This window comes from Rattus norvegicus, chromosome X (assembly GCF_021556685.1).
Source record: "Rattus norvegicus strain SHRSP/BbbUtx chromosome X, alternate assembly SHRSP_T2T, whole genome shotgun sequence".
Lineage (NCBI taxonomy): Eukaryota > Metazoa > Chordata > Mammalia > Rodentia > Muridae > Rattus > Rattus norvegicus.
The window spans coordinates 87,677,749-87,704,512 of NC_141554.1; the positions used below are offsets into that span (position 1 = coordinate 87,677,749).

The 26,764-nt window shown below is 34.5% G+C and overlaps 1 protein-coding gene across 2 annotated transcripts in view; it reads left to right on the forward strand.

The window, feature by feature from the left end:
• The window catches only part of Klhl4 (kelch-like family member 4), a 295,122-nt gene that overhangs the window by 146,548 nt on the left and 121,810 nt on the right, over nt 1-26,764 (forward strand). For both annotated transcript variants that reach the window (NM_001434070.1, NM_001434069.1), the window contains 1 exon segment: nt 5,522-5,586. In NM_001434070.1, coding sequence (NP_001420999.1) covers nt 5,522-5,586 — 65 coding nt within the window.

The window sequence follows — 26,764 nt, forward strand, 5'->3', positions numbered from 1 at the left end:
TTGAAGGGGCTCAAGACCCCAAAAGTACAACAATGCCAAGCAACCAGAGCTTCCAGTGACTAAGCCACTACCTAAAGACTATACATGGACTGACCCTGGACTCTGACCCCATAGGTAGCAATGAATATCCTAGTAAGAGCACCAGTGGAAGGGGAAGCCCTGGGTCCTGCTAAGACTGAACCCCCAGTGAACTAGTCTATGGGGGGAGGGCGGCAATATGGGGAGGGTTGGGAGGGGAACACCCATAAGGAAGGGGAGGGGGGAGGGAGATGTTTGCCCGGAAACCGGGAAAGGGAATAACACTCGAAATGTATATAAGAAATACTCAAGTTAATAAAAAAAAAAAAGAATTTAGTAGGAATTAATTTTGATGGGGATTGTATTGAATGTGCAGATTTCTTTTGGTAAAATGGCCATCTTTAATATATTAATCCCACCAATCCATGAGCATGGAAGATCTTACCATCTTCTGAGATCTTCCTCAATTGCTTTCTTCAGAGACTTGAAGTTCTTGTCATACAGATCTTTCGCTTGCTTGGTTAAAGTCACACCAAGATATTTTATATTATTTGAGACTATTGTGAAGGGTGTCATTTCCGTAATTTCTTTCTTAGCCTGTTTACCCTTTGAGTAGAGGAATGCTACTGATTTGTTTGAGTTAATTTCATACCCCAACACCTGGATGAAGTTGTTTATCAGGTTAAGTAGTTCTCTGGTGGAACTTTTGGGATCACTTAAGTACACTACCATATCATCTGCAAATAGTGATATTTTGATTTCTCCCCTTCCAATTCGTATCCCTTTGACCTCCTTTCACTGTCTGATTGCTCTGGCTAGGACTTGGAGAACTATATGGAATAAGTAGGGAGAGAATGGGCAGCCTTGTCTAGTCCCTGATTTATTGGGATTCCAGTTTCTCTCCATTTAGTTTGATGTTAGCTACTGGTTTGCTGTATATCGCTTTTACTATGTTTAGATATGGGCCTTGAATTCCTGATTTTTCTAGGACTTTTATCATGAAGGGGTGTTGAATTTTGTCAAATGCTTTCTCAGCATCTAATGAAGTGATCTTGTGTTTCTTATCTTTAAAGTTGTTTATATAGTGGGTTACATTGATTGATTTTCATATATTAAACTATCCCTGCATCCCTGGGATGAAGCCTACTTGAGCTTGATGAATGATCATTTTGATGTGTTCTTGGATTCAGTTTGCAAGAATTTTATTGGGTATTTTTGTGTCAATATTCATAAGGGAAATTGGTCTGAAGTTCTCTTTCTTTGTTGGGTCTTTTCGTGTGGTTTCGGTATAAGAGTAATTGTGGCTTCATAGAAGGAATTTGGTAGTGCTCCGTCTGTTTCAATTTTGTGGAATATTTTGGATAGTATTGGTATGAGGTTTTCTATGAAGTTCTGATAGAATTCTGTACTGAACCTATCTAGACCTGGGCTGTTTTATGTTGGGGGACTTTTAATAACTGCTTCTACTTCTTTAGGAGTTATAGGGTTGTTTAGATGGGTTATTTGTTCTTGATTTAAATTTGGTAGCTGATATTTGTCTAGAAAATTGTCCATTTCCTCCAGATTTTCAAGTTTTGTTCAATATAGGCTTTTGTAGTAGGATCTGATAATTTTTTGAATTTCTTCAGATTCTGTTGTTATGTTTCGCTTTTCATTTCTGATTTTGTTAATTTGGTATACTCTCTGTGACCTCTGGTTAGTCTGGCTAAGGGTTTATCTAGCTTGTTTATTTTCTTAAAGAACCAGCTCCTGGTTTTGTTGATTTTTTGTATAGTCCTTTCTGTTTCTACTTGGTTGATTTCAGCCCTGAGTTTGATTATTTCTTGCCTTCTACTCCTCTTGGGTTTATTTATTTCTTTTTGTTCTAGACATTTTAGGTGTGCTGTCAAGCTGCTGAGATATGCTGTCTCCTGTTTCTTTTTGCAGGCACTCAGAGCTATGAGTTTTCCTCTTAGTACCACTTTCATTGTGTCCCATAAGTTTGGGAATGGTGTATAATAATTTTCATTAAATTCTAAGAAGTCTTAGTTTCTTTCTTTATTCCTTCCTTGCCATAGTTATCATTGAGTAAAGCATTGTTCAACTTCCCTGTATATGTGGGCTTTCTGTCATTATTGTTGTTATTGAAGATGAGTCTGAGTGCCTGGTGATCTGATAGAAAGTATGGGATTATTTCTATCTTCCTGTAAATGGAATGAACTAGAAAATATCATTCTGAGTGAGGTAACTCAATCACAGAAAAACACACTTGGTATGCACTCATTGATAAGTAGTTATTACCCAAAAAGTTCGAATTACCCAAAATACAATACACAGACCACAGGAATCTCAAGAAGAAGGATGACCAAAATGTGGATACTTCCACTCTTTCTTAAAAGGGGAAACAAATATACATAGGAGGGGATATGGAAGCAAAGTTGAGAGCAGCAACTCAAGGAATGGCAATTCAGAGCCTGACTCACATGTGGCCCATATATATACAGCCACCAAAACTAGATAAGATTGATGAAGCTAAAAAATGCATACTGAAAGGGACCGGATATAGATCTCTCCTGAGAGACACATCCAGAGCATGTCCAATCCAGAGGTCAATGCTAGCAGCAAACCATTAAACCGAGAACAGGATTGGCTTAGGAGGGGAGGGGGGATTAGAGGAAGAATTGAAAGAGATGAAGGAGCTTGCAACCCTATAAGGACAACAATGCCAACCAACCAGAATTTCCAGGGACTAAACCACTACCGAAAGTCTGTACATGGATTGACCCAGGGCTCCAACTGCATATGTAGCAGAGAATAGCCTTGTTGGGGCACCAGTGGAAGAGGAAGCCCTTGGTCCTGCCAAGGTTGGATCCCCAGTGAAGGGGAATATGGGGAGGGGCAGAAAGGGGGATGCATAGGGGGAATACCTGTATGGGAGAGGGGGGGAGGGAATGGGGGCTTATGGACAGGAAACTGGGAAGGGGAATAACATTTGAAATGTAAATAAAGAAATTTATCTAATAAAAAATTTAAAAAAAGAAATTGTGTCTCCAAAATGAAACAAATACCAAAAGGAACTCAAAAAGAAAAGAATTTCCATGATTTTTGTGAAGTAATTTCAAAGCGGTTCTCTTAAAAGATTTGAAATAGCTTGACCTCATATGTTGATAAATCACAAATGTTCACTTATGTCTATTGCTTTCAACAAGATGATGTGTGTAGTAAGACAGATAGGTCTTAGAATATAGTTTCATGGACTAGAAGTGTATAATAAAGATGAGCAGGAATCTGTCTCTGGGTTTCAACTTAGACCTGTGGATACAGGTCTCAATATCAGTTCTTTGTGAGCAATACATTTTGTCTTATTAATTGCTATGACTTGAACACTTCAATGTGTTTTATATTGAATGAGAAATAATAATTTAGCTTGTTATAAAGGTATATGTTAGTTTTGTAATAAAAACTATATTTCAGTGTTTTCTAAGCCAGGCAAACTGCAAAAATATATACTATCAAATCTATAAACATTTTATTATTTCTTTGGTTTCTTGCTAATCTCTCAAATACTTGTTTTATGTTGTATAGTGGTATACACAATATTAACTTGAAAATAATATCAAATTATTTTTATCGAGGTATTAGGAGTGTAAATATATTCAAATTATTAATGAGTACAAATCACTACCCAAATTATAATGTTAATTTTAAGATTATTCTAAATTGCGATTGATGACAGATATCTTTAACTGTCTTTCTTCTACTCCGTTTAAGAAACTTTTGTATATTCTTATTTATTCTGTAGTAATATTGATTATCCTTATTAATTTAAGTGTAGACCCCTATATTTTGAACCTTAGAATTAGAAAATATTTTAGGTTTACCAAGTTTATATCTCGACATTGTCTTTTAGGTCTATACAGTTTAGGTTTATATATTTTTAATAACTATAATTTGATCTGCTTTTATAAATGGGAAAACTGAAAATCTGAAAAACACTGTGCTCAGAGCCTCATAGTCTCTCCAGCTGTTCTCAAAAGTGTAGTCTACAACCTCATCAGTGAAACTTCTTGTCTATTGCAATTCCTTGCTTAGAAGATCTTGAAATGATATGTTCTTTGTGTGATGATATAGTTTAATAATGATTTTTAACTTTCTGTTTTGTTAAAAGGTAATAAAATAAAACTGACAGGCCAGCAATCTAATATCTGTATATAATCAAGTCAGGGAAGTGGGAATAGCACTGAATTATAGTGCCAAATTCATTCATAGAGAAACATCAAATTGTGCAGTGTGAAGTTATTGCAATACAGTTACAGTTAATGAAGTTCAAAATACATTTTCATGAGGAGACTTTTCCTCATATTGTGATGTAAAACTCTGGGCATCAAATAGTTTTTTATTCTGTTACAGAAACCGACAGTCTGTGATCATTGATCTAAATAGGAATCGTATATGAAATATCTCTGTTTACACATAGTTTTTGAATAAAACTGAAAAGACTCATGATCTCTACTCACCAGGAACCACATATATTGTCAACACGTTCATTGTTCTGTACTTGCCTTTCCTGTTTTTACACAGAAAGGTACCTGAAAGAAGATTGTCTTTACTTCCTGGCAGTTTAACAATATCTGAATAACATAGATAACAGACACCACTGCCAAGTATTTTAAAAGTTACATTTATCTTAAAGCTATATTTTATTTCAGAACAATGACAACAACTATTCAGAATGGGGTATTAATTCTTTTTAGGTATTTAAAATTAGCATTCAAGATAGAAACTGATAGGTAAAACTTATAAACACAGACATGTACTCACACAAACACACACCAATATTCATGCACACACATCAAGTCACACAGAAATTCATGTATGCACACATCCCTTTGTACAGAAAGAAGCAGGAGAGATTGAGAGAATAATGTTTTACTACAAAGCTAAGACTTAGACATCAAAATAAATCAACTTAGCTGAACAACTTAATATAACTTTAAATGAGAAAAGGGAATAGCCACAATTTAAAATAAAGAGTTAACTATATTTTTCAATGTCCAGGTCTGAAAGCTAAGTCACATAGATTAAGGTGAATAATATTTTGATATTATAATAATTTGTTGCCAATCAAATTCAACTATAATTGAATGGAGAAATAAAAATCAAGTACTCCTTACTAATTTGTGAATGAGCTTTACAGAAACTTTACATTTTGCTGTTATATAGTTGAATGCATTTTGTTGGACATACGTATTATTAAATTTTGATTTGAATTAATAAGTATGTTTCATTGACATATCAAGAATGAAGCATGATTACAAAGTCTGAATATTCATTAAGATGTTCTTAAAGGCCTTGAAATTATTCACATGTCTACAGAAAATCAGAGATCATTTTAAACATTTAGGAGCAGATTTCCAGAAGGAATATAAGCCTTTTACATTGTAACATGCAAATTTTGTGTGCATATCTAAAGAATATTTGTGGAATAATAAAGTGACATAAACATTATTTCATTCATTTTCAGGACACAGGAAGAACTATAGCTGCCTTACTGAAGAGAAGAATAGAGGAGGGCCCACAGAATTGCCGGTATGTGAAATCTGAAGAGGTTTGCATTCAGATGTTATTTCATGCTTCCACCTTAATTCCTACCTGTGGTTTAAATGTTTTTGGGTAACTTCAGAAGAGCATTAAATCTTCCACATTGTTCAGTGACACTGTTCACGTCTCTCCTATTACAATCTCAGATAATGAAACTGCTTTTAAAATTTAAGTGTTGAAACATTTTTTCCACATATATATATTTCCAGGGTCATGGAAAATGCATTGATTTTATGATTTGAACGTACTAGCAGTTTATTAATAGTGACACTGTTTAGATGTTTGACATAAGTGTAGGACTGAGGCACAACTTGATCTTTTGAGATGGAATGTGTCATGTAGTAATATTACCCCATGGCTTATCAGAAATATCATCAAATAGGCAGTTTGAGGCAGGGAAACACAATAGCAAATATGGTGAAATAAGATACAGATGTCTTGGGATAAAATTCTTACTGTACCATTTATAATCAGGGTTACCTCGATGAATTTATTAGAACTTCATTCTTTCAGTTTTCTCATGTTTATAATGCAAAACATAGCTATCACATAGAGAATCACCTCCCCTGCATCCAAAGACCTTGCTTAATTCACAATAACATGCTGGTATACCTGATGTGAAAAGCATTGATATAGATAGCTTAATAAGAATTAAATCTATTTGTATTATAATAAAAATACCAGTAAGCAGAATTGTGAATAAATCATATTTAAGAGCATTTAAAAATACATCTTGTCACCTAACTGATGCTATCTGGCACTTTCAAAAGAGATCTTGTTTTAAACTTCTGTTTAAACCTAAAAAAAAAAATAAAATAAATGAGTATCTGTCATATCATGGCAGGCAGGAAATGCCAAAGACGTTCACCTTCCCTTGGAAACACATGACATCCATTGTTGGCAGTGGAAATCTGGGAGCCTGTATAGGAAGGACCTGAGCATATCTTAGCTATCATGAGGCTCCATAAGTATCCAGGTTTAAATCATCTGAAACCCCACAGACGAATCGCTGTGTTTCAGGATTGCTAAAGTAAATAATAAAGACATTAAGCATTTGTTTCTAATATTTGACCTACAATGTAAGGAAGTTTATGCAAAAATATACAAATAAATATTTCTTTAAATTCAGAAGATCTTTTATCTAGCTTAACTCTAAAATAAGTGAGGAAAATAATTGATAAAAATTGTATAATGTAAATAGTAAAGAAAACATTATTGATAGTGTATGAATAAAATTTAAGTTATTTTCCTCTTGAAACATTTAGGAAAGATTTGCTGATTATGAACCATGATGATGATAACTTTTGTCAGAGTAACCAAAAGCTGTACCTATAAGCTAGCTCAAGCATCAGAATAATGAAGGTGCTAGTTACTCCAAGCAGTCCTCTATCCAGTTTGATAGGACACCTAATTCACCTTCCTGCCTGGCTGCTCTGCTAGGCAACCTCGTTCATTTTCCATTTTAAATATTGGTAAATTGAAGAGATCCAAGTGTGCAGCTACAGTCCCTATTTTACATTTTTATATTAATATCATGAGCATAGTTTTTAAATTGGATTTTTAATTTTATTTTACATTTCAAATGTTATCCCCTTTCCAGGTTGCCCACTCATAAACCCCCTTATTCCATCCCCCTCTCCCTTCATATATGAGGGTGTTCCCCCATATACCCTGACATTCCTCTACACTAGGTCCAGCCTTGGCAGGACCAAGAACCTCTTTTCCCATTGGTGCCCAACATGGACATCCTTTGCTATATATGCAACTGGAGCCATGGGTCTGTCCATGTGTACTCTTAAAAGCTTTCCTTCTAGTTTAATTATTACAGGGAAATTCTCCCCTAAACTAGAACTCCTACATTAGATATTATCCTTATTAGAGTATTGGCAAGATAAAAACCGACAATTTGTAACTTCTATGGGTATTCCACATAAAACATAGCCTTCTGACATTTAAAACTAACATCTTCAAGATTACAGAAAAACATGGGATCTTTGTGCTTCTGTGTCTGGATTACGTCATCTAGAAGATACATTAAAAACTGATATACTAAGGAGAAAATTATTTATTGTAATCTAAGAGATTCTTCCTCACTAATATGTTATTTGATATAAGATATAACTAATAAGTCCATGAAACATTCCTGGTAAAATTAGTTACAATTTGCTTTGTTTAAATGTGACGACATTTAAATAAATATTTTGGAAGTCATAATGTTCATATTTGCTAAAAATTAGATTTATATATTATGATCAAATGTAAAAAACATTAAATTAATGGTTCAAGTATAATAGCATGTGAGAAGAAATTTTAACTTAAGTTAAACACTATTTTCCAAAATTAATATAACTAAATTTTAATTTCAAAGAGGCAGGCAAGAGCTAATACACTTAGCAGAAAATTACTATTAAATAACTCTCATGGGAATTAATTAACTGAATAGGAGCTATTGAGTATTCTTGGAATATAAAGCCTTGCACTAAGTTTTCAAACTTTTGTAGCTAATTTGACACAGTTTAAATCTTTTAAACATGTATTAGTCATGTTTCATGTTATAATTAGCAAATTATTTTAATTAGGATGTTATTAGTAGCATGGTCTGTTTTATCAATAACGATAAATATGGGAACATCTGAGAAGTATAAAAACTTTGGGATAATTAAATAATGTTATTAGCAAACCTTAGGAGCTTGCAACCCCATAAGAACAACAATGCCAACGAATCAGAGCTTCCAGGGACCACTACCCAAATTCTAAACATGGCACCAACTGCATATGTAACAGAGAATGGCCTTGTTGGGGCACCAGTGGAAGGAGAAGCCCTTGGTCACCCCCAGGGCAGGGGAATGTCAGGAGGGGGAAAGAGTAGGGGGCTTATGGACAGGAAACTGGGAAAGGGAATAATATTTGAAATGTAAGTAAAGAAATAAATCCAATTTAAAAGAAAAAAAACAAAGCCTACATGAAAACTGAATAAAATAGTGTTAACTCTGAAGGAAAAAAATATAAGTATATACATATATCAACAAATGTATTAATATATGCATTTCCACCTGCTCTTAATAGAACTGCAGATATATTGGTAATTTCTAGCCACCACCAAATATATAAACACTTAAATGTCTCCATCAACTGTCTAACATTTAATTATGTTAAAGATAATAAATTTTATAATACATAATAAATATTATTTAGTAGTCTCATTATTGTAATAGTATAATTTCTAATTGAAATTAAATCTAATGTCTCAAAATTGAAAATTTAAAGTGACACAGTGTAAAACAATCACAGTGAGTCACATTTAGTAATTCTTAGGATTAACTGTAGTTTTACATATGTTCATTTTCTACAAAAATGTAAACCTTGCTAAGTGGAACTAATTATATTTTGAAGAATCCAGTGTTCCTTAAACACTATGCACCTTTATGAGCATAGCTACTACAAATTCACTAATGATATTTTTGGACAAGTGATACAGCTTTATATAATCAAACTTATAATCATAATTTTGTACTAATTTTAATGCTGTATCTTTGGAATTCAAATTTGAAACATATTCAGTGCACTTTCTGTTAATTTTAACATGTATTGCATACACTTTGAGTCTTTTCTAACATCTTAAATATAATTTTTAATTAATCATACTCTGAAAATTGATAGACCTAATTAATCTCCTGCTACGTGTCAGCACTGCATGGGACAGAAGGAACAACAAGAGAAATCTATGTCATTAAAGAACCACTTCAAGCTGTGCTAAACATTTTTGCTCTTGTTTTCAATTCTGGAATTCTTTGTATGCTTATTTTTGGCAAATACAATTACAAATGTTTGTAATTTCTACTGCTTCCTTTATCAAATTTATCAAAAGTTTCTTACCTATTAGTAAGATTATGTGTCAGTTACAGGACATATCATGGAACTTATCTCATAGCTTTTATTTTCCTCTTAAGAATCAAAATAATTAGGTGAAACTGAACAAAGAAGGAAGGGGATAAAGAATGTAAGAGACTGAGAGATTTATTTTATTGTTAGACAGTGTCCAGTATTTGCCTGAATATAGTTATTACAGATGACTTGGGGACTGTAGAGGGTATTAAAGTTTAAAGTGTATATACTTGTACTCATGACAACTTAGGTAAGGTAGCAAGTTATTCCCTTTTCAGTTTACTGAATGGGATTTGCTCTAATTGCAATCATTAGCTCACAGACAAAAAGAATTTTTCAACAAGCCTTAAAATATTTGTTCTATAACTGTAACTTAGAAATGGCCCAAACTGAAAAGTAGTGTCCTAAATTAGTACTTCTCCCCTGGAACTTCTTTATGATGAAAATGAATTACTCAGTAACTTTCAGCTATAAAATAAATTTTTGTGTTTAGAATAATGAATAAACAAATATATCACTAAATAGAAGGCAAAGATTTATCTATCTACCTATCTATCTATCTATGTAAGTCATTATAGGTTCTTGTTGGTCACAGTTATTTTTTCTTTCTTTTTTTTTTCCTTTATTTGATAAAACACTTTCAAACACAGGATGACTTCTTCCTTCCTTGTCATTGTGGTTAAATTTCACTAGAGAGCATAGTTTCATTTACTTAGATTTAACAGTTTGTTGAAATCAACGAAGTTAAAGCAATGTGTTGAAATGCAGTTGAACGCCAAAAGAAATAGTTCTTTACAGTGCAATGCCTACCAATGGCTACTATGATTCAGAGTGTGTGTTTTGGTTTTTTGTTAGTTTAGGGATTTATATGATGTAGACAAAGAATAAAATTATCCTGTAATAATATTTTGTTATTATTATTACAGTAATGAAATATTCTTTTACTAAAACCTTTTTTTGTTGATTTTGGTGGAAGCCTACAAACTAGCAGAAAGTAGTTCCTGTTTAAAAAATCAACATTATGAATAATGATAGTAGAAAAATATCAGTAATAATTTCTTTTGTTCTTATTTTAGATATAACCACTAAGTTGCCTTCATATACTATCTCAATATTGCTATCTATATCATCTTCAAGTTAAATAATGGATAATTTTAGTTTAAAAATTTGTAATACATATAACATAATATATGGGATAATCTTATTATTATTTGTTAATATATTATTTTTATAATACATGTCAATTTATAAAATTATAAATTGTCATTATATCAATATATTAACAACATATGATAAATTATTTAGTATATATTTTATATATTTATCCATATTATATTTATTATTTACATATTTTATATAATATCAAAGACACACAAGAGTATTTGCATTATGAATTACAAAACAAATGGTATCTCAAAAGCTACAAAGCTTCTGTAAGGCAAAGGACACTGTTGTTAGGACAAAACGGCAACCAACAGATTGGGAAAAGAAAGATCTTTACAAATCCTACAACTGATAGAGGGATTATATCCAAAATATATAAGAAACTCACCGAGTTAGACTCCAGGGAAACAAATAACCCTATTGAAAAATTGGGTTCAGAGCTAAACAAAGAATTCACAGCTGAGGAATGTCAAATGGCTGAGAAACACCTAAAGAAATGTTCAACATCTTTAGTCATAAGGGAAATGCAAATCAAAACAACCCTGAGACTTCACCTCCTACCAGTCAGAATGGCTAAGATCAAAAACTCAGGTGGCAGCAGATGATGGCCAGGATGTGGAGAAAGAGGAACACTCCTCCATTGTTGGTGGGGTTGCAGACTGGTACAACCATTCTGGAGGTTCCTCAGAATATTAGACATTGCACTACCTGAGTACCCAGCTCTACCCCTCATGGGCATATACCCAAAAGATGCCCCAACATATAAAAAAGACACATGCTCCACTATGTTCATAGCAGCCTTATTTATAATAGCCAGAAGCTGGAGAGAACCCAGATGCCCTTCAACAGAGGAATGGATACAGAAAATATGGTACATCTACACAATGGAATATTACTGAGCTATCAAAAACAATGACTTTATGAAATTCATAGGGAAATGGATGGACCTGGAAAATATCATCCTGAGTGAGGTAACCCAATCACAGAAAAACACGCATGGTAGGCACTCATTGATCAGTGGATATTAGTCCAAATGCTCGAATTACCCTAGATGTAAAGAACACTTGAAACTCAGGAAGGATGACCAAAATGCGGATGCTTCACTCCTTCTTCAAAAGGGGAACAAGAATACTCTTGGGAGGGGATAGGGAGGCAAAGTTTAGAACAGAGACTGAAGGAACGCCCATTCAGATCCTGCCCCACAGGTGGCCCATACATATAGAGCCACCAAACTAGATAAGATGGGTGAAGCAAAGAAATGCAGGCTGATGGGAACCAGATGTAGATCTCTCCTGAGAGACACAGCCAGAATACATTAAATACATAGGCGAATGCCAGCAGCAAACCAGTGAATTGAGAACGGGACCCCCGTTGAAGGAATCAGAGAAAGGACTGAAAGCGCTGAAGGGGCTTGAGACCCCATATGAACAACAACGCCAACCAACCAGAGCTTCCAGGGACTAAGCCACTACCCAAAGACTATACATGGAATGACCCTGGGCTCCAACCACATAGGTAGCAATGAATAGCCTAGTAAGGGCACCAGTGGAAGGGGAATACCTTGGTCCTGCCAAGGCTGTACCCCAGTGAACGGGAATCTTGGGGGGAGGGCGATAAAGGGGGGAGGATAGGGAGGGGCACACTCATGTAGAAGGGGAGGGCGAAGGGCTAGGGGGATGTTGGCTTGGAAACCAGGACAGGCAATAACATTTGAAATGTAAATAAGAAATACACAATTTAATAAAAATGGAAAAAAAGAGAAAAAAGGAAAGAAAAAATTCGTAATTAATATAATATAATATAATATATGGGATATCTTAATATTTGTTAGTATAATATTATTTTTATAATACATGTCAATTTATAACTTTATAAATGGTCATTATATTAATGTATTAAAACATGGTAAATTATTTGGTATATATTTTATATATTTATTTATTTATATTATATTTATGATTTACATATTTTATATAATATCAAACTATTCAATGAAAAGATGCAAAAGAATATTTACATTATGAATTACAGTATAAAATTCATATTTGTGACACATGAACTCTTCTTTTTAAATTAATTATAATTAGGAGGCTCCAGAGATGTCTCAGAGGCGAAGAGCACTGACTGCTCTTCCAGAGGTCCTGAGTTCAATTTCCAACAACCATTTGGTGGCTCACAACCATCTGTCATGGGATCTGATGCCCTCTTCTGGTGTGTCTGAAGACAACTATAGTGTACTCATATACATAAAATAATTCTAAAAAATAAAAAGAATTGTTTAAAAAGAAAATTAGTTGTAATTAAAAAACGTAATTGAATCCTACTCTCTGCAAATTAACTATGCATTTTCACTGCCTCTCAGTTTGAGAAGAACTTATAAGGTATTTTTTTTATTTTCTTTTTTCATTGCATATTTTTATATTTACATTTCAAATGTTATCCCCTTTCCTGGTTTCCCGTTCATAAACATCTTACTACATCACCCTCCCCTCCTTCTATAAGGGTGTTCCCTCTACCCTTCCCACCTCCCCACCCTGGCATTCGCCTACACTAGGAGATCCAGCCTTGGAAAGACCAAGGGCTTCTCCTCCTATTGGTGCCAAACAAGGCCATCCTCTGCTACAAATTCAACGGGAACCATGGGTATGTCCATGTGTACACTTTGGATGATGGTTTAATCCCTGGGAGCTCTGGTTGGTTGACATTGTTGTTCTTATGGGGTTGCAAGCCCCTTCAGCTCCCTCAATCCTTTCCCTACCTCCTCCATTGGGGACCTCATTCTCAGTTCAATGGTTTGCTGCTAGCATTCGCCTCCGTATTTGCCATTGTCTGGCAGAGCCTCTTAGGAAACCACTATATAAAGCTCCTGTCAGCATGCACTTCTTGGCATCAGCAATATTGTCTGGGTTTGATGAAGATATGTGTGTGTGTGTGTGTGTGTGTGTGTGTGTGTGTGTTGGATTCCAGGGTGGGGCAGGCTCTGAATGGTGGAGCAGTCTCTGCTCCAAACTTTGTCTTCATATCTCCTCCTATGAATATTTCTGTTCCCCTTTTAAGAAGGACTGAAGCATCCTCACATTGTCCTTCTTCTTGAGCTTCATGTGTTCTGTGGATTGTATCTTGGGTAATTCGAGCCTTTGGACAAATATCTGCATTTTTGTGATTTGGTTACCACATTCAAGATGATATTTTCAAGTCCTATAAATTTGCCTATAAATTTCATGAAGTCATTGCTTTTAATAGCTGAGTACTAGTCCATTGTTTAAGTAGACAAGATTTTTAGTATTTATTCCTCTATTGAATGGCATCTGAGTTTTTGGAGCTTCTGGCTATTGTAAATAAGACTGCTATGAACATAGATTCCTTGTTATATGTAGGAACACCTTTTGGGTATATGCTCAGGATTAGTATAAATGGGTCTTCAGGTAGTACTGTATCCAATTTTCTGAGGAACCTTCAGACTAATTTCCAGAGAGGTTGTACCAGTTTGTTATCCCACCAAAAATGAAGGAGTGTTTCTCTTTTTCCACATCCTTCTCCAGCATCTGTTGTCACCTGAGTTTTTGATTTTAGCCATTCTGACTGGTGTGAGCTGGAATCTTAGGGATGTTTTGATTTGCATTTCCTTGATGATTAAAGATGTTGAGCATTTCTTTAGGTACTTCTCAGCCATTTGATATTCCTCAGCTGAGAACTCTTTCTTTAGCTCTGTACCCCATTTTAGTAGAGTTGTTTGATTCTCTGGACTCTCTTCTTGAGTTCTTTGTGTATATTTTATATTAGCCCTCTATCAGATGTAGCATTGGTAAAGATCTTTTCCCCATATGCTGGTTACTGTTTTGTCCTAATAAGAGTGTCTTTTGCATTACAGAAGCTTTGCAATGTCATGAGGTCCCATTTGGTCTTAGAGCATAAGCCAATGATAATTTGTTCAGGAAAATTCCCCCAGTGCCCATGTGATCGAGACTCTTCCCCACTTTTTCTTCTATTAGTTTGAGTGTATCTGGTTTTATGTGGAGGTCCTTGATTCACTTGGACTTGGGCCTTGTGCAGGGCTGTAAGAATGGTTCGATTTGCATTCTTCTACATGCTGACTCCAGGTGAATCAGCACTATTTGTTGAAAATGCTATCTTTTTTTTTCCACTTGATGGTTTTAGCTCCTTTGTCAAAGATTAAGTGACCACAGATTTGTGAGTTCGTTTCTGGGTCTTCAATTCTATTCCAGTGATCTACCTGCCTGTCTCTGCACCAATACCATACAGTTTTCATCACTATTGCTCTGTAATACAGCTGATGTCAGGGATGGTGATTTTCCCAGAAGTTATTTTATTGTTGAGGATCATTTTTGATATCCTGTTTTTTTTGTTATTCCAAGTGAATTTGCAATTTGCTCTTTCTAATTTTATGAAGAAATGAGTTGGAATTTTGATGGTAATTACATTGAATATATAGATAGTTTTGGCAAAATGGATTTATTCTATATTAATCCTGCCAATCCATGAGCATGGGAGGTCTTTCCATCTTCTGAGGTCTTCTTCAATTTCTTTCTGCAGAGACTTCAAGTTCTTATCATGCAGATCTTTCACTTGCTTGGTTAGAATCCCACCAAGGTATTTTTTTGTTATTTATTACTATTTTGAAGAGTGTAATTCCCCTAATTACTTTCTCAGCCTGCTTATCCTTTGAGAAGAGGAAGGCTACTGATTTGTTTGAGTTAATTTTATACCCAGCCACTTTGCTGAGGTTGTTTATTAGGTTAAGTAGTTCTCTGGTGGAACTATTGGAGTCACTTAAGTATACTACCATATCATCTGCCAATAGTGATATTTTCACTTTTTCCTTTCCAATTTATATCTCTTTGACCTCCTTTTGTTGTCTGATTGCTCTGGCTAGAAATTTGAATACTATATTGAATAAGTAGGGAGAGAGTGGGCGGCCTTTTCTAGTCCCTGATTTTAGTGAGATTGCTTCAAGTTTCTCTCCATTTAGTTTAATGTTAGCTACCTGTTTGCTGTATATTGCTTTCATTATGTTTAAATGTGGACCTTGAATTCCTGATCTTTCCACGACTTTTTCCATGAAGGTGTCTTGAATTTTTTTCCAATGTTTTCCCAGCATCTGATGAGATGGTCATTTGCTACGTTTTTCTTTTTCTTTGAGTTTGTTTAAATAGTGAATTGCGTTTATGGATTTCCATATATTAAACCATCCCTGCATCTCTGGGATGAAGCCTACTTGATCATGATGGATGATTGTTTTTATGTGTTCTTGGATTCGGTTTGTAAGACTTTTATTGAGTGTTTTTGTGTTGATATTCATATGGGAAATTTGAGTGAAGTTCTCTGTCTTTGTTGGGTCTTTGTGTGATTTAGGTATAATCATAATTTTAGCTTCATAGAAGGAATTGTGTAGTGCTCTATCTGTTTCTATTTTGTGAAATAGTTTGGACAGTATTGGTATTAGGACAGTATTAGGTCCTCTATGAAAGACTGATAGAATTCTCCACTAATCCCATCTGTTCCTGGGCTTTATTTTTGTTTGGGAGACTTTAATAACTGCTTCTATTTCTTTAGGAGTTATGGGCCTGTTTAAATGGTTTTTCTGATTCTGATTTAACATTGGTACCTGGTATCTGTCTAGAAAATTGTTCATTTTATCCTGATTTTCCAGTTTTGTTGAATGTAAGCTTTTGTAGTAGCATATGTTGACCTTTTTAATTTCCTCCGTTTCTGTTGTTATGTCTCACTTTTCATTTCTGATTTTATTAATTTGGATATTCCCTCTTTGCCCTCTGTTAGACTGGCTAAGTGGTGTTTACCTATCTTGTTGATTTTTCTTAAAGAGCCAGCTCCTGGTTTTGTTGATTCTTTGTATAGTTCTTTTTGTTTCTACTTGGTTGATTTCATCCCTGAGATTCATTATTTCCTTCCATCTCCTCCTTTTGGGTATATTTGCTCCTTAATAGTACAGCATTATACAGAAAGACTTGCCTTTGTGATTATTTGCAGTAGAAAACTTCATTGATAGGTAAAATACATCTAAACTCTGTGAAGACAGAATTAGTGACAGGTATACAATCTATGTAAAATTCCTTTCCTTAATAATTTCCTCTGATTTAATCAAATTTAGAACCTGGTTATCAATAAAATATTGCAATGAAACCTATTTTGTAACCTAACCTTTGTTTTCATTTTTCCACATTAAGTGAGACTTTGCCCAATTTTATTCTTTTGTATATATTTTTTTCTGAATTTCTATCCCTGAGTTTATTCTATGATGTTGAGTTTTATATTCAATTAAAAGTATTGGGTATAGAGTCATAAAATCATTGATGTTGATTTAAATTAAATGATGGGAACTAATATCAGTTAAGATTATTAAATGTGTCAATGTCTTACTTCAGTTGACCACTCTATAAATTGCCTAGGAAACCATGATACAATTGTACTCTAGTTTTATCTGATATTTGAAAATAATGTACAGTGTCATGAAGATCATATACAGAATTCTATAATAAATCCACCGGGTAGGATAACCCACAACATCCACAATAATTATCCTGTTACCAGAGGAATACATGTTCTGTTTACCTCTCCATGTAGCATCATCCACTCCAAATGTGACTCCAGCAACTGCCACCTATGAACTATCATTTGAACCTTTACAACATTACAAAGATTTCCGAGTTACTCAACAAAAACCTGCTAACTCTAAAGAATGCTTATTCTGTACAGAGAAACTGCATCCAAGCATAGTTAAGCTATGGGCCATTTCTTATACTCTATTTGCATATCATCAGCAAATCATTCTTGAACTCCAAATACCACTCAGTTGTTTCAAAACCTGAGGACAAGAACAAAAGAGATCTGAATAGCTCTGAAGGATGGCAGGGGAAAAAAGCAGATATCCATACAAAAGACACTATAATCTGAGGTGTCTGTGTTCCATCAGAAAGGCACAAACAGTATAAACAATCAATACAATCCCCAAATCAATTCTCATGCTAATGTTCCCTGAGAAAAACAGCTTGAATGATTCACAAAGCAATGACGTCAAAATAGCAATTATAAATACATTAAAGTAATGCAACTATGATAATAAATACCATAATTAAGACCATGAAAACAAGTTGGATTAAATAAGGAAGCGATTAAAGAAATGAAAAGAAAACAAAGAAAAGTAATTTCTTGAATTTTCCATTATTTATTTTTACTACATTTATGTGCTATTTGACACTATTATATATGTATAAAATGCATTCTGATTACTCTAAATTTGGAAAAATTTTTCTATCACTCCTATTCCCTAATTGTTTTTACCACATTCATGTTTTTGTTTTATTTTGTGCTCCATTTCCTGCCTGGAGTTTCTGATCTCACTTCCTTTGATGACAGATTGTAATCTGTCAGGTGAAATAAACCTTATTGTCCCCAAGTTTTTTTTTTTTTGTTTTTTTTTTTGGTCAGTGTTTTTAATCACAGTGGTAGAAATCCTAAGGAATCATCCACTGGCATGTGACCAATCTCCTAGAAGCCATACCCTCAAAGAAAACTGATTTTCACTGCCAGAGAAGGTTCAGCCTTCCATCGTTCTCTGTTACTCTTGGGGGCTTATGAACCACTTCTCATTCAAATGACTTGAACTTGTACAGGTTGTATGCAGGTCACCACAGCTTTTGTGAGTCCATGAGTGCAGTTGTCATATTATATCCAAAAAATACCTTTTCCTGTGCTCTCCCGGATCTTACAATGTTTCTGAACCAACTCTATTAGGATTCCTGAACCTTAGGAAGGTGCTGTGATATAGTTGTCTCATTTTTTTTTTTTTTTTGTTCAAGGACTCCACTAATACTTATTCTTTACATTGTGACAAGTTGTGGGATTCTGCACTAAACACATCCACAACAGAAAAAAGTTTCTCTGATGAAGTCTGATTAATGTATTTATTTATGGGTATAGAGAAATAATTTAGAAATAAGTTTTATCCTATGTTTATTTATCAAGGTACGAATAGTTGGTTCTCCTCTGGTTCTTATGAGCTTGAAACCACAGGCTCTGGCCCAGATTTGCATTACATGATATATGTTTCCTCATGTGGAACAAGTGTTCAGTTGAATCAGGAAACAGGTGACTATCCCTTTCACATTTGTGTCACTATTGCAGCCATGATCCTTAATGCCACACTAGTCTTGATTGTAATTTAAAGGTTTCACAATTGAGTATGACTGTTGATGACTTTTCCCTCAGTAGCTGGTATAGTACCTTTCCATCATATGAGAGCTAGTAATCAGGGAAAAGCTTTCTAATAAGAACTAAGTTGATTTCTTGTTGTGTGATCAACAGTGTGATGTTTTAATCAATTGTATCTTGGGATCAAGTACTGATGGGTTAAAAACTTAAATAACACCAGCTTATTTGTTTTGGAGTTTTTTTAGGACACTGGACCAGAAATTTGCAGAGAAATATCCCAAACTTGGCATTGGACTTTTTATTTGGTGACTTTATATTATTTGGTAATTTACATGGATTACCATAATTTCTCTACTAAGGTAATTCCAATTAAATGATCTTGTATGAATATACATGCATATATACATATATATGTGTGTTCTTTCATCTTATATAATAGTACAATTATATATAGCTTTTCCCTTGTACACTATTAGAGTGCAAATTGATGAAGCGTCTATATACATCAATGTAGCAGTTACTTAGAACATTTTACAAAGTATATTTTATTCCTGGGTATACATTCAATGGAATTTCCTTTTCCTTTTTTCTATCTATCTATCTATCTATCTATCTATCTATCTATCTATCTATCTGTCATTATCTATGTATCTATTTATTTATCTTTTAATTTACTTAATGCCTCAATAACAGCCCCCTGCCACTTTTCTTCTCAGTCCCACCCTGATAAATCCTTCTATCCATTGCCACCTCTACTTCTCCTCAAAGGAGTACCCCACCTTGAGTACAACCCTATCCTGGGGCATCTAGTCCCAGAAGGTTTAAGCACATCCTCTTCCACTGAGGCCCTACCAGACAGTCTAAGTAGAGGAAAGGGTATCCAATGGAAGGGAACAGAGACAGAGACAGTCCTTATTCTACCTGTTAAGGGAAAAACATGAATACCAAGTGTCACATATGCTACAGATGTGTAGGAGGTCTAGGTCCAGCTCCTGAATATTCCCTGGTTGGTGACCCAGACTCTGTGAGTCCCCATGGTCCCAGGGTAGTTGACTCCTGTGATGTTCTTGACCCCTCAGACTTGCTCATTTATATCCCCAACTCTTCCTCAAGACCCCCAGGCTCTGGCTCTGCCTGCCTGATGTTTGACTGTAGATCTCTGCATCTACTTCCATCTGCTGCTGAATAAAGCCTTTCAGCAGACAGTTATACTAGGTTTCTGTCTGCAAGCATAGCAGAGTATTATTAATAGTGTTGGGTTGGCTCGCTCACATGGGGTGGGTCTCAAGTTTGACTAGTCACTGGTTAGTTGTTCCCTCAGTCTTGGCTCCATCTTTATCCCTGCAAAATCTTGTAGGTAAGACAAATTTTGGGTTGATGGTTTTTGTAGGTGGGCTGAGGAGCCCCACCCTCCTCCCTCCCCCGGAACTCCATATCCCCCTCTAGTAGGAATCTCAGCTTGGGTCAACCCCAAACACCCAACATATCCTCTCCTATATCAGGCCTCAACCCCCCACCCCTGATTTCCATTCTCACTCCCATGCCTCTCTCACCCCCTTCTCCCCATACCTGGGCTCCATCTCTATTCCCTTTTTCACTTCCTCTTCCTCTACTACCCAATTCTTTCTTTTCATCTACCCCATATGATTGATAAGTTTTTCCCTCTGAGTAAGATTCTCACATCTTCCCTTGAGACCTCGTTATTACCCAGTTTCTTTGGGTCTGCTGATTGTAGCATGGCTCTCCTGCATTTGGACTTTATTTTCTACTATGGGCACACATGTTAATCCATGTTCAGCTGCTCTATTTTAAATAACTAGGCCTGGAACCAGACTAATTATTGATAAATTAATGTTCACCAATGGATAGTGTCAATTTAGTATTTATATAAAACAGAATTTTATACAGCTATAAAGAAAAATGGAACTTGTTGGTAAATGGATCAAGTGGGAAAATTTTATAGTGAGTTGGGTAAACCAGGACCAAAAAACTTTCATGTTCTCATTAATGTGTGGATTTTTAAAATTGATTATTTTATTTATTTACATTTTAAATGTTGCCCCCCTTCTTGGTCAACCTTCCACAAACACCCTATCCCATCCCCCTCCTCTTTGCCTCTAAGAGGTTACTCCCCCATCTACCCATTCCCATCTCTCCCCTCTAGCATCCTTCTTTGCTAGTGTAGCAATCCTCCACAGGACCAAGCTCCTCCTCTCCCATTGATACCAGATAATGCCATCCTCTGATACATATGTAGCTGGAGCCATGGACCCACCCATGCTCACTCTTTGGTTGGTAGTTTAGTCCCTGGGAGCTCTGAAGAGTCCAGTTAGTTGATATTGTTATTCTTCCTATAGGGTTGCAATTCCTTTCAGCACCTTCAAGCCTTCTCTAACTCTTCCATTGGGGTTCCCAGGCTCATTCTCATGGTTGGCTATGAGTATCTGCATTTGTCTTAGTTAGGTGCTGGCAGATGCCCTCAGAGGACAGCGCTGACTGAGCTTCTGTCTGACTTTTTAGAGGTATATAGTTAATTAGGGGTACATGTAGAATCTAAGAACCTAGAAATTACCATTGTTTTTGCAGAATGAGGTGAAAGATCTTAAGGGCAGGATATGGAAGAGGGCAGATGATATGAAAGGAAAAGAATAATGGAGAAAGGGATGGGAAGGTAGGACAGAAGAAGGTATGAGGAGAGGGAAAATTAACACAAGCATATTTCTTTTGATATAATAACTTCAATTTGATTCATTTATTCACAAATTAAAGGACATTAGTATGAATAAGAACTATTATATCATAGTTTCCACAATTATTTATCACTTGGTATAGACTAAAACTATTTCTGTTTCTGTGAATTAACTCATGAACGTGGTTCAGTTTATAAATATATGTGTGATAGTGGGGAAATAACTACTGACACGTTTCCCAAGAAGATGAACTAATCACTTCTGATATTTCATAATGGACTAAAATAATGATATCTGATATTAGCAAAACTTATTTGGGAAGAAATTTCAGCATTTGAAAATTTAACTTTAGCTTACTCCAATACAAGAACATATTTAGTATAAAAACATGAGCTTCAGAATTATGCAAACCTGGGAAGCTGCAGCTCTCTTTCCTTATTAATATGAGTTTAGAAAGAATAATCACTAATTTTACATTAGGTTGAACTCTAGACCTCAGTTTTTCACTAAATTTTCAGCATAATGATAAAATTTGCCAAAAACATATTGCCAGAGGGCATTGTTAAGATCGTGTTAAAAATGCTTATGAAATACTTAGTATATAGTGTCTTCTGGCACAGAGTTAAAATTAATTAAATGTTGTTGAGGTCTTGATTCATGATATTCTCTCAGATTGATTCTAGCAAGGATTACTAATAACATTCTTTTAATTACTTCAGTATACATTTGATGGACATTTACTTAGCATTATTTAAATAATTCATGTCCCTGAATTTTGTAGTTAAGAAGATGAGTAGTGGTGAGTTTAAGATCACCCTCTTAAGGGTGCTTGTTAAATATCGGCATATTTTCAAAATATTTGAATATATTTCAATTTATTTTTGAATTATATAGTAGAAGTTCATTTTAACTTGATATTTCATCTTCAAGCTTAATATGTTTGGCCCAAGTGAAAATATTTGGAAAGCTCATAAATCTCTGTGAAAAGCAGCTTAAGCTTATTTTGGAAAACATTGTAGACATTCTCATTTAATAAAATTAAGCAGAAACATTAGCATACAGGGGCAACTTCTCCAAATTGACGAATAGCATGAATAGATGAGAATGCTGAGAATGAATAGAAAGCATGAGATTTTATATGGTCTCTGAGCCTATCTGTAGACAGTCTCCAATAGGTGAGAAATTCTCACTAGGGAACTATTGCAAATAATAAGTGATAGATCAATTAAGGTAATGATGAATTACATAGATTTTTAAAGGCTTTACCAATGTGTCCTTCTTTATTTAAAGGTTTATTTATTTTATGCACACACTGTAGCTGTCTTCATGCACACCAAAAGAGGGTGTCAGATCCTATTACAGATGCTTTTGAGCCACCATGTGGTTGCTGGGAATTGAACTCAGGACCTATGGAAAAGCAGTCAGTAACCTTAACCACTGAGACATCTCTCCAGACCCCAAATTATATAGGTTTAATGGTAAATTTTAGATGACTGTGTTATGACATTATAAGAAAGGGCCCTGTTTATTATTTTTAACTACACATTTATTTTCCTATAAATCATATCAGAGAAAGCTTGCATTGAAAGCTTCATGTGGGTTACATAGTTTTCTTCTTAAACGTTTTGTATGTTAAGATTTGGTAAGATGTATAGCAAGAAAAGGGAAAAGCATTATTGCATCATCCAACACAGTGTGTCAATCGAATATTAGGAAGTTTCAGCAGTATTTCTGCAGAAGTAAACTTAGTGTATCTGACTACTAAGTTTTCTTAGCTTATTTATTTTGTAATTTATTTGTTTTAATTTAAATAATATTATTTTTAATGCTTTGCACATTTTATGTGTCCTAGCTAATTTTCTTTGTAATTTATTTAAGTTGAAAAAGTATTATATTTAATGCTCTGGATTTTTGTTTATCAATTACTTAATTAGCTTTTGAGACATAATCTATCACTAGAAACTGGGGTCTTTCAATTTAATGAGGTTTGAAGCAAATCTAAAGAATGAACCTGTTTCCAATTTCCCAGCCCTAGGATTACAGTTGTGTACTACCACATTTGGATTCTTTTTAGGGCATCCAGCACAGGTCCTCATACTTCAGACAAGAACTCTGGAATCATCTTTAGTTAATTGAAAACTATAATCTCTTTTAAAACACATCAGGTAAAACAAACAATAAAATATCCTCAGTCTCATAAATAAAATGCTTTTATGTCTTTAGTATAGTCTCATTTTATACAAGTAGAATAGCTTATTTATGAGATATGGAACACAAAACACATCTGATTACTTACATGAACAGGAACATTATATCTACTTAAAATTGATAACTTAAAAGAGAGATGAAATCTCTACATTATTGTTTCCTCAAACACACTTCGTATTACCAATACACATATTTATATTTTCTATATTGTGCATCCTTTAAAGAGCCTTGGTGGTTATTGCTATTTTTAACACTCTCATTTGAACTTTTATATTAAGGTTAAGATTGAATTAATTACCACCATTACAATTCATTAATGCATGTACTTTAGCAGTATGATTTGTATTCTCATGTGCTTTTGTGCTTCTGTTTGAAGTTTATTCAGCTGGACTTCAAGGTCAAGCAGGCTGTTTGCTATGCTTTCTAGTAAGGTGTGGCTGTTATTTAGCCTTTTGGTTAACCTTCACTATTGGCTAGGCTCCCTGCTTGGGTGTGGTCTCTCCAGTGGATTTCAGCATCCTTGGCAGGAGACTAATTTGCTTCCATAGTCAGCCAGTACAAGTTAAAGAAACTCCACATTTGAGTGAAGTTATTGATGGGAATTCTGCTGACAGAACTAGTACTATGAGTACAAAGTCACCATGAAGTTCTGTGCACCAATCTGAGTGATGCACCCTTTGATTTCCTTGCTTTCCCCAGTAGTATAGCTGTATCATAACCAGCCCATCCTGTTTCCAAAATGGAACATAATAAAAGTGAGCCCAGCACCTCCTGTTCCAAAATGGAATGTAATTAAATACTGGGTCTCTTGCTTCATACCTTGAATTATTGCCAATGAATACTCAACTTTGTGGTTTTTGCTCAGAAAGCAACTGTGTTCAATGACACATTTTTCCACCTGATGCTTTACTGGTGCAGGTAAGAGTCAGGAGAAATGAGTGCCATTTCTACTCATATTATTTATCATTCTGTTTCTATGTTCTCCCATAGTTCTCTGGCCTGACCTTCTGTTCTGGAATTCAAATAACGGCCTTCATCTTTATAAATAATAGTTGCATTTGTGTTTTAGTCAAAGAACCATAACAGGGCCTCTTATTCAAGTCTTGCTCCAAGATTTTTTTCTGCATTTCCTAATCTATTCCACAAAATTTTTAATTAAGCATCTGTTCTCTGAATCTTTAAATATGCAACAATTTATCTCTTATGTCCTTTCTTCATTCCTTAATATTAATATGACCTATCCATATAATTTACTTCTACAAACTCCCTCTAACTCCTCTATATTATTTTAATAGTTTCTTAATACAATACCCCAAGAAACATTACTCCTTATTTCAATATTAATTTCAAATAATTCCATTCTTTACCCTTATAGTTCCATTGGGTTTCCTAAGTCATTTGGTGATTATGATATCTGATTTGAGAAGGGAAGTCATCTAATTCTGTTGGGATATGTGAAATGTGTCTGTGAAATTCCCTAGGGGAATATTAAATAGAAATGTTTTGAATGATGTAGATTTCAGAAAATATTCGTGAAATTATCTCTTAACAATAAGGGAGAGTAATAAAAATAGAACTCTCTATAGAGATCTATTATTAAAAGGAATGATGATTGCATTATTGAATCAATTCTAATGAGGTGACCTAGAATGATTAAAGGCCAGATTTTGCATCATTTTTAGGTTATCTTGTAACCATTAAAATGTGATAGAATTTTTTTCAAAATGTCTTTATTAGCATATGTGAAGTTTAACAATTGAAATGATAGCTTTCACTTATGACATTTTTGCACAAGTATGTAATACACTCTGAGAGCACATAATGTTTTTCTAGGTTCAACTTACTTCATCTAAATTTATCGTCACAGTTTTCATTCACTTTCCTGAAAATTATGTAATTTCACTATCCCTGTATACACTGATGTTTTATCTACCAATAAATTGTGCTGTACTGCTAATGACAATTGCTTACAGTAATAAACCATGTTTGTGTACATATTTGGCATGCTTTAAGCATAAGGAAAGCATGATTGTTTGATATAAATAAGTTTAAAGATCAATCAATTCCAGCTTCCTTAGCTACTTTGTGTATCAGCCTTTACTTTCTCTTGGGAAGGTAAAAGTCATATAGACAAGTAATTCCTAAACTAAGTGAAATAGTAAAAATTATGTATTTAGACAGCATGACTATGCTGAATGGAACCTTTACGTTTTTGAATATTTTACATTTTATCAAAGGACATCTTTAAAAAGGTCATAAAAATCTCTGGATTTCTCCTAATGATAATAAAGATAATATTCTCACAGGATCCAAAAACTTACTGAAACCCACGTATGTGTGTTACAGTGATAAAGAAAGCCTAATGTCAGAAGAGAGATTAGTAAATATGGTGCAAATGAACATGAGACAAGTCCTGAAAGACAAAGCTTGAGTTGTTTAAAGTGGAAACGGTCTGTTTTAAAATAAGAGAAAGCAGCATATGTACATATGAAAAGTGATAATAAATGGTGTATAGTTCACTAATATTCTTGGAATTGAGAATCCTAAATAGGAAATTTCAGTTGATATAAGTGAATAACTATACCACATTTTAGGCTTCCCAATGCACAAAGAAGTGAAAGAAGCAAAATAATCTTAATTGTCGTTCATTTAGTGCCTGCTTACACACTTGGATCATCAATTTTACTTGTAGTCTCTCCTCTTTCACTGGTCACTTTAAAAATTCAGCGAGTGTAATAAACCTAAGAGACTCATGAAGATCAATTTTAATCCAATGTTGTTTCCATTTGTTTTTATGGAACCTGTTACTTGTTCCATGTTTTCAACTTAATTTAAGACCAGACTTTTAAGTGGAGAAACTGAAACACAATATGCCATAACATACTTTGCGGCCACATATGAACAATAATAGAGCCAGCTTTTACAGGAATGGCTTATTATGAAACACAGCAAATTGTCCACAGCTTTTAGTCATGTCAACATTCATCTCTTAATTTACTGTTTTGAGTTGATCATCAATAGTCACAGTT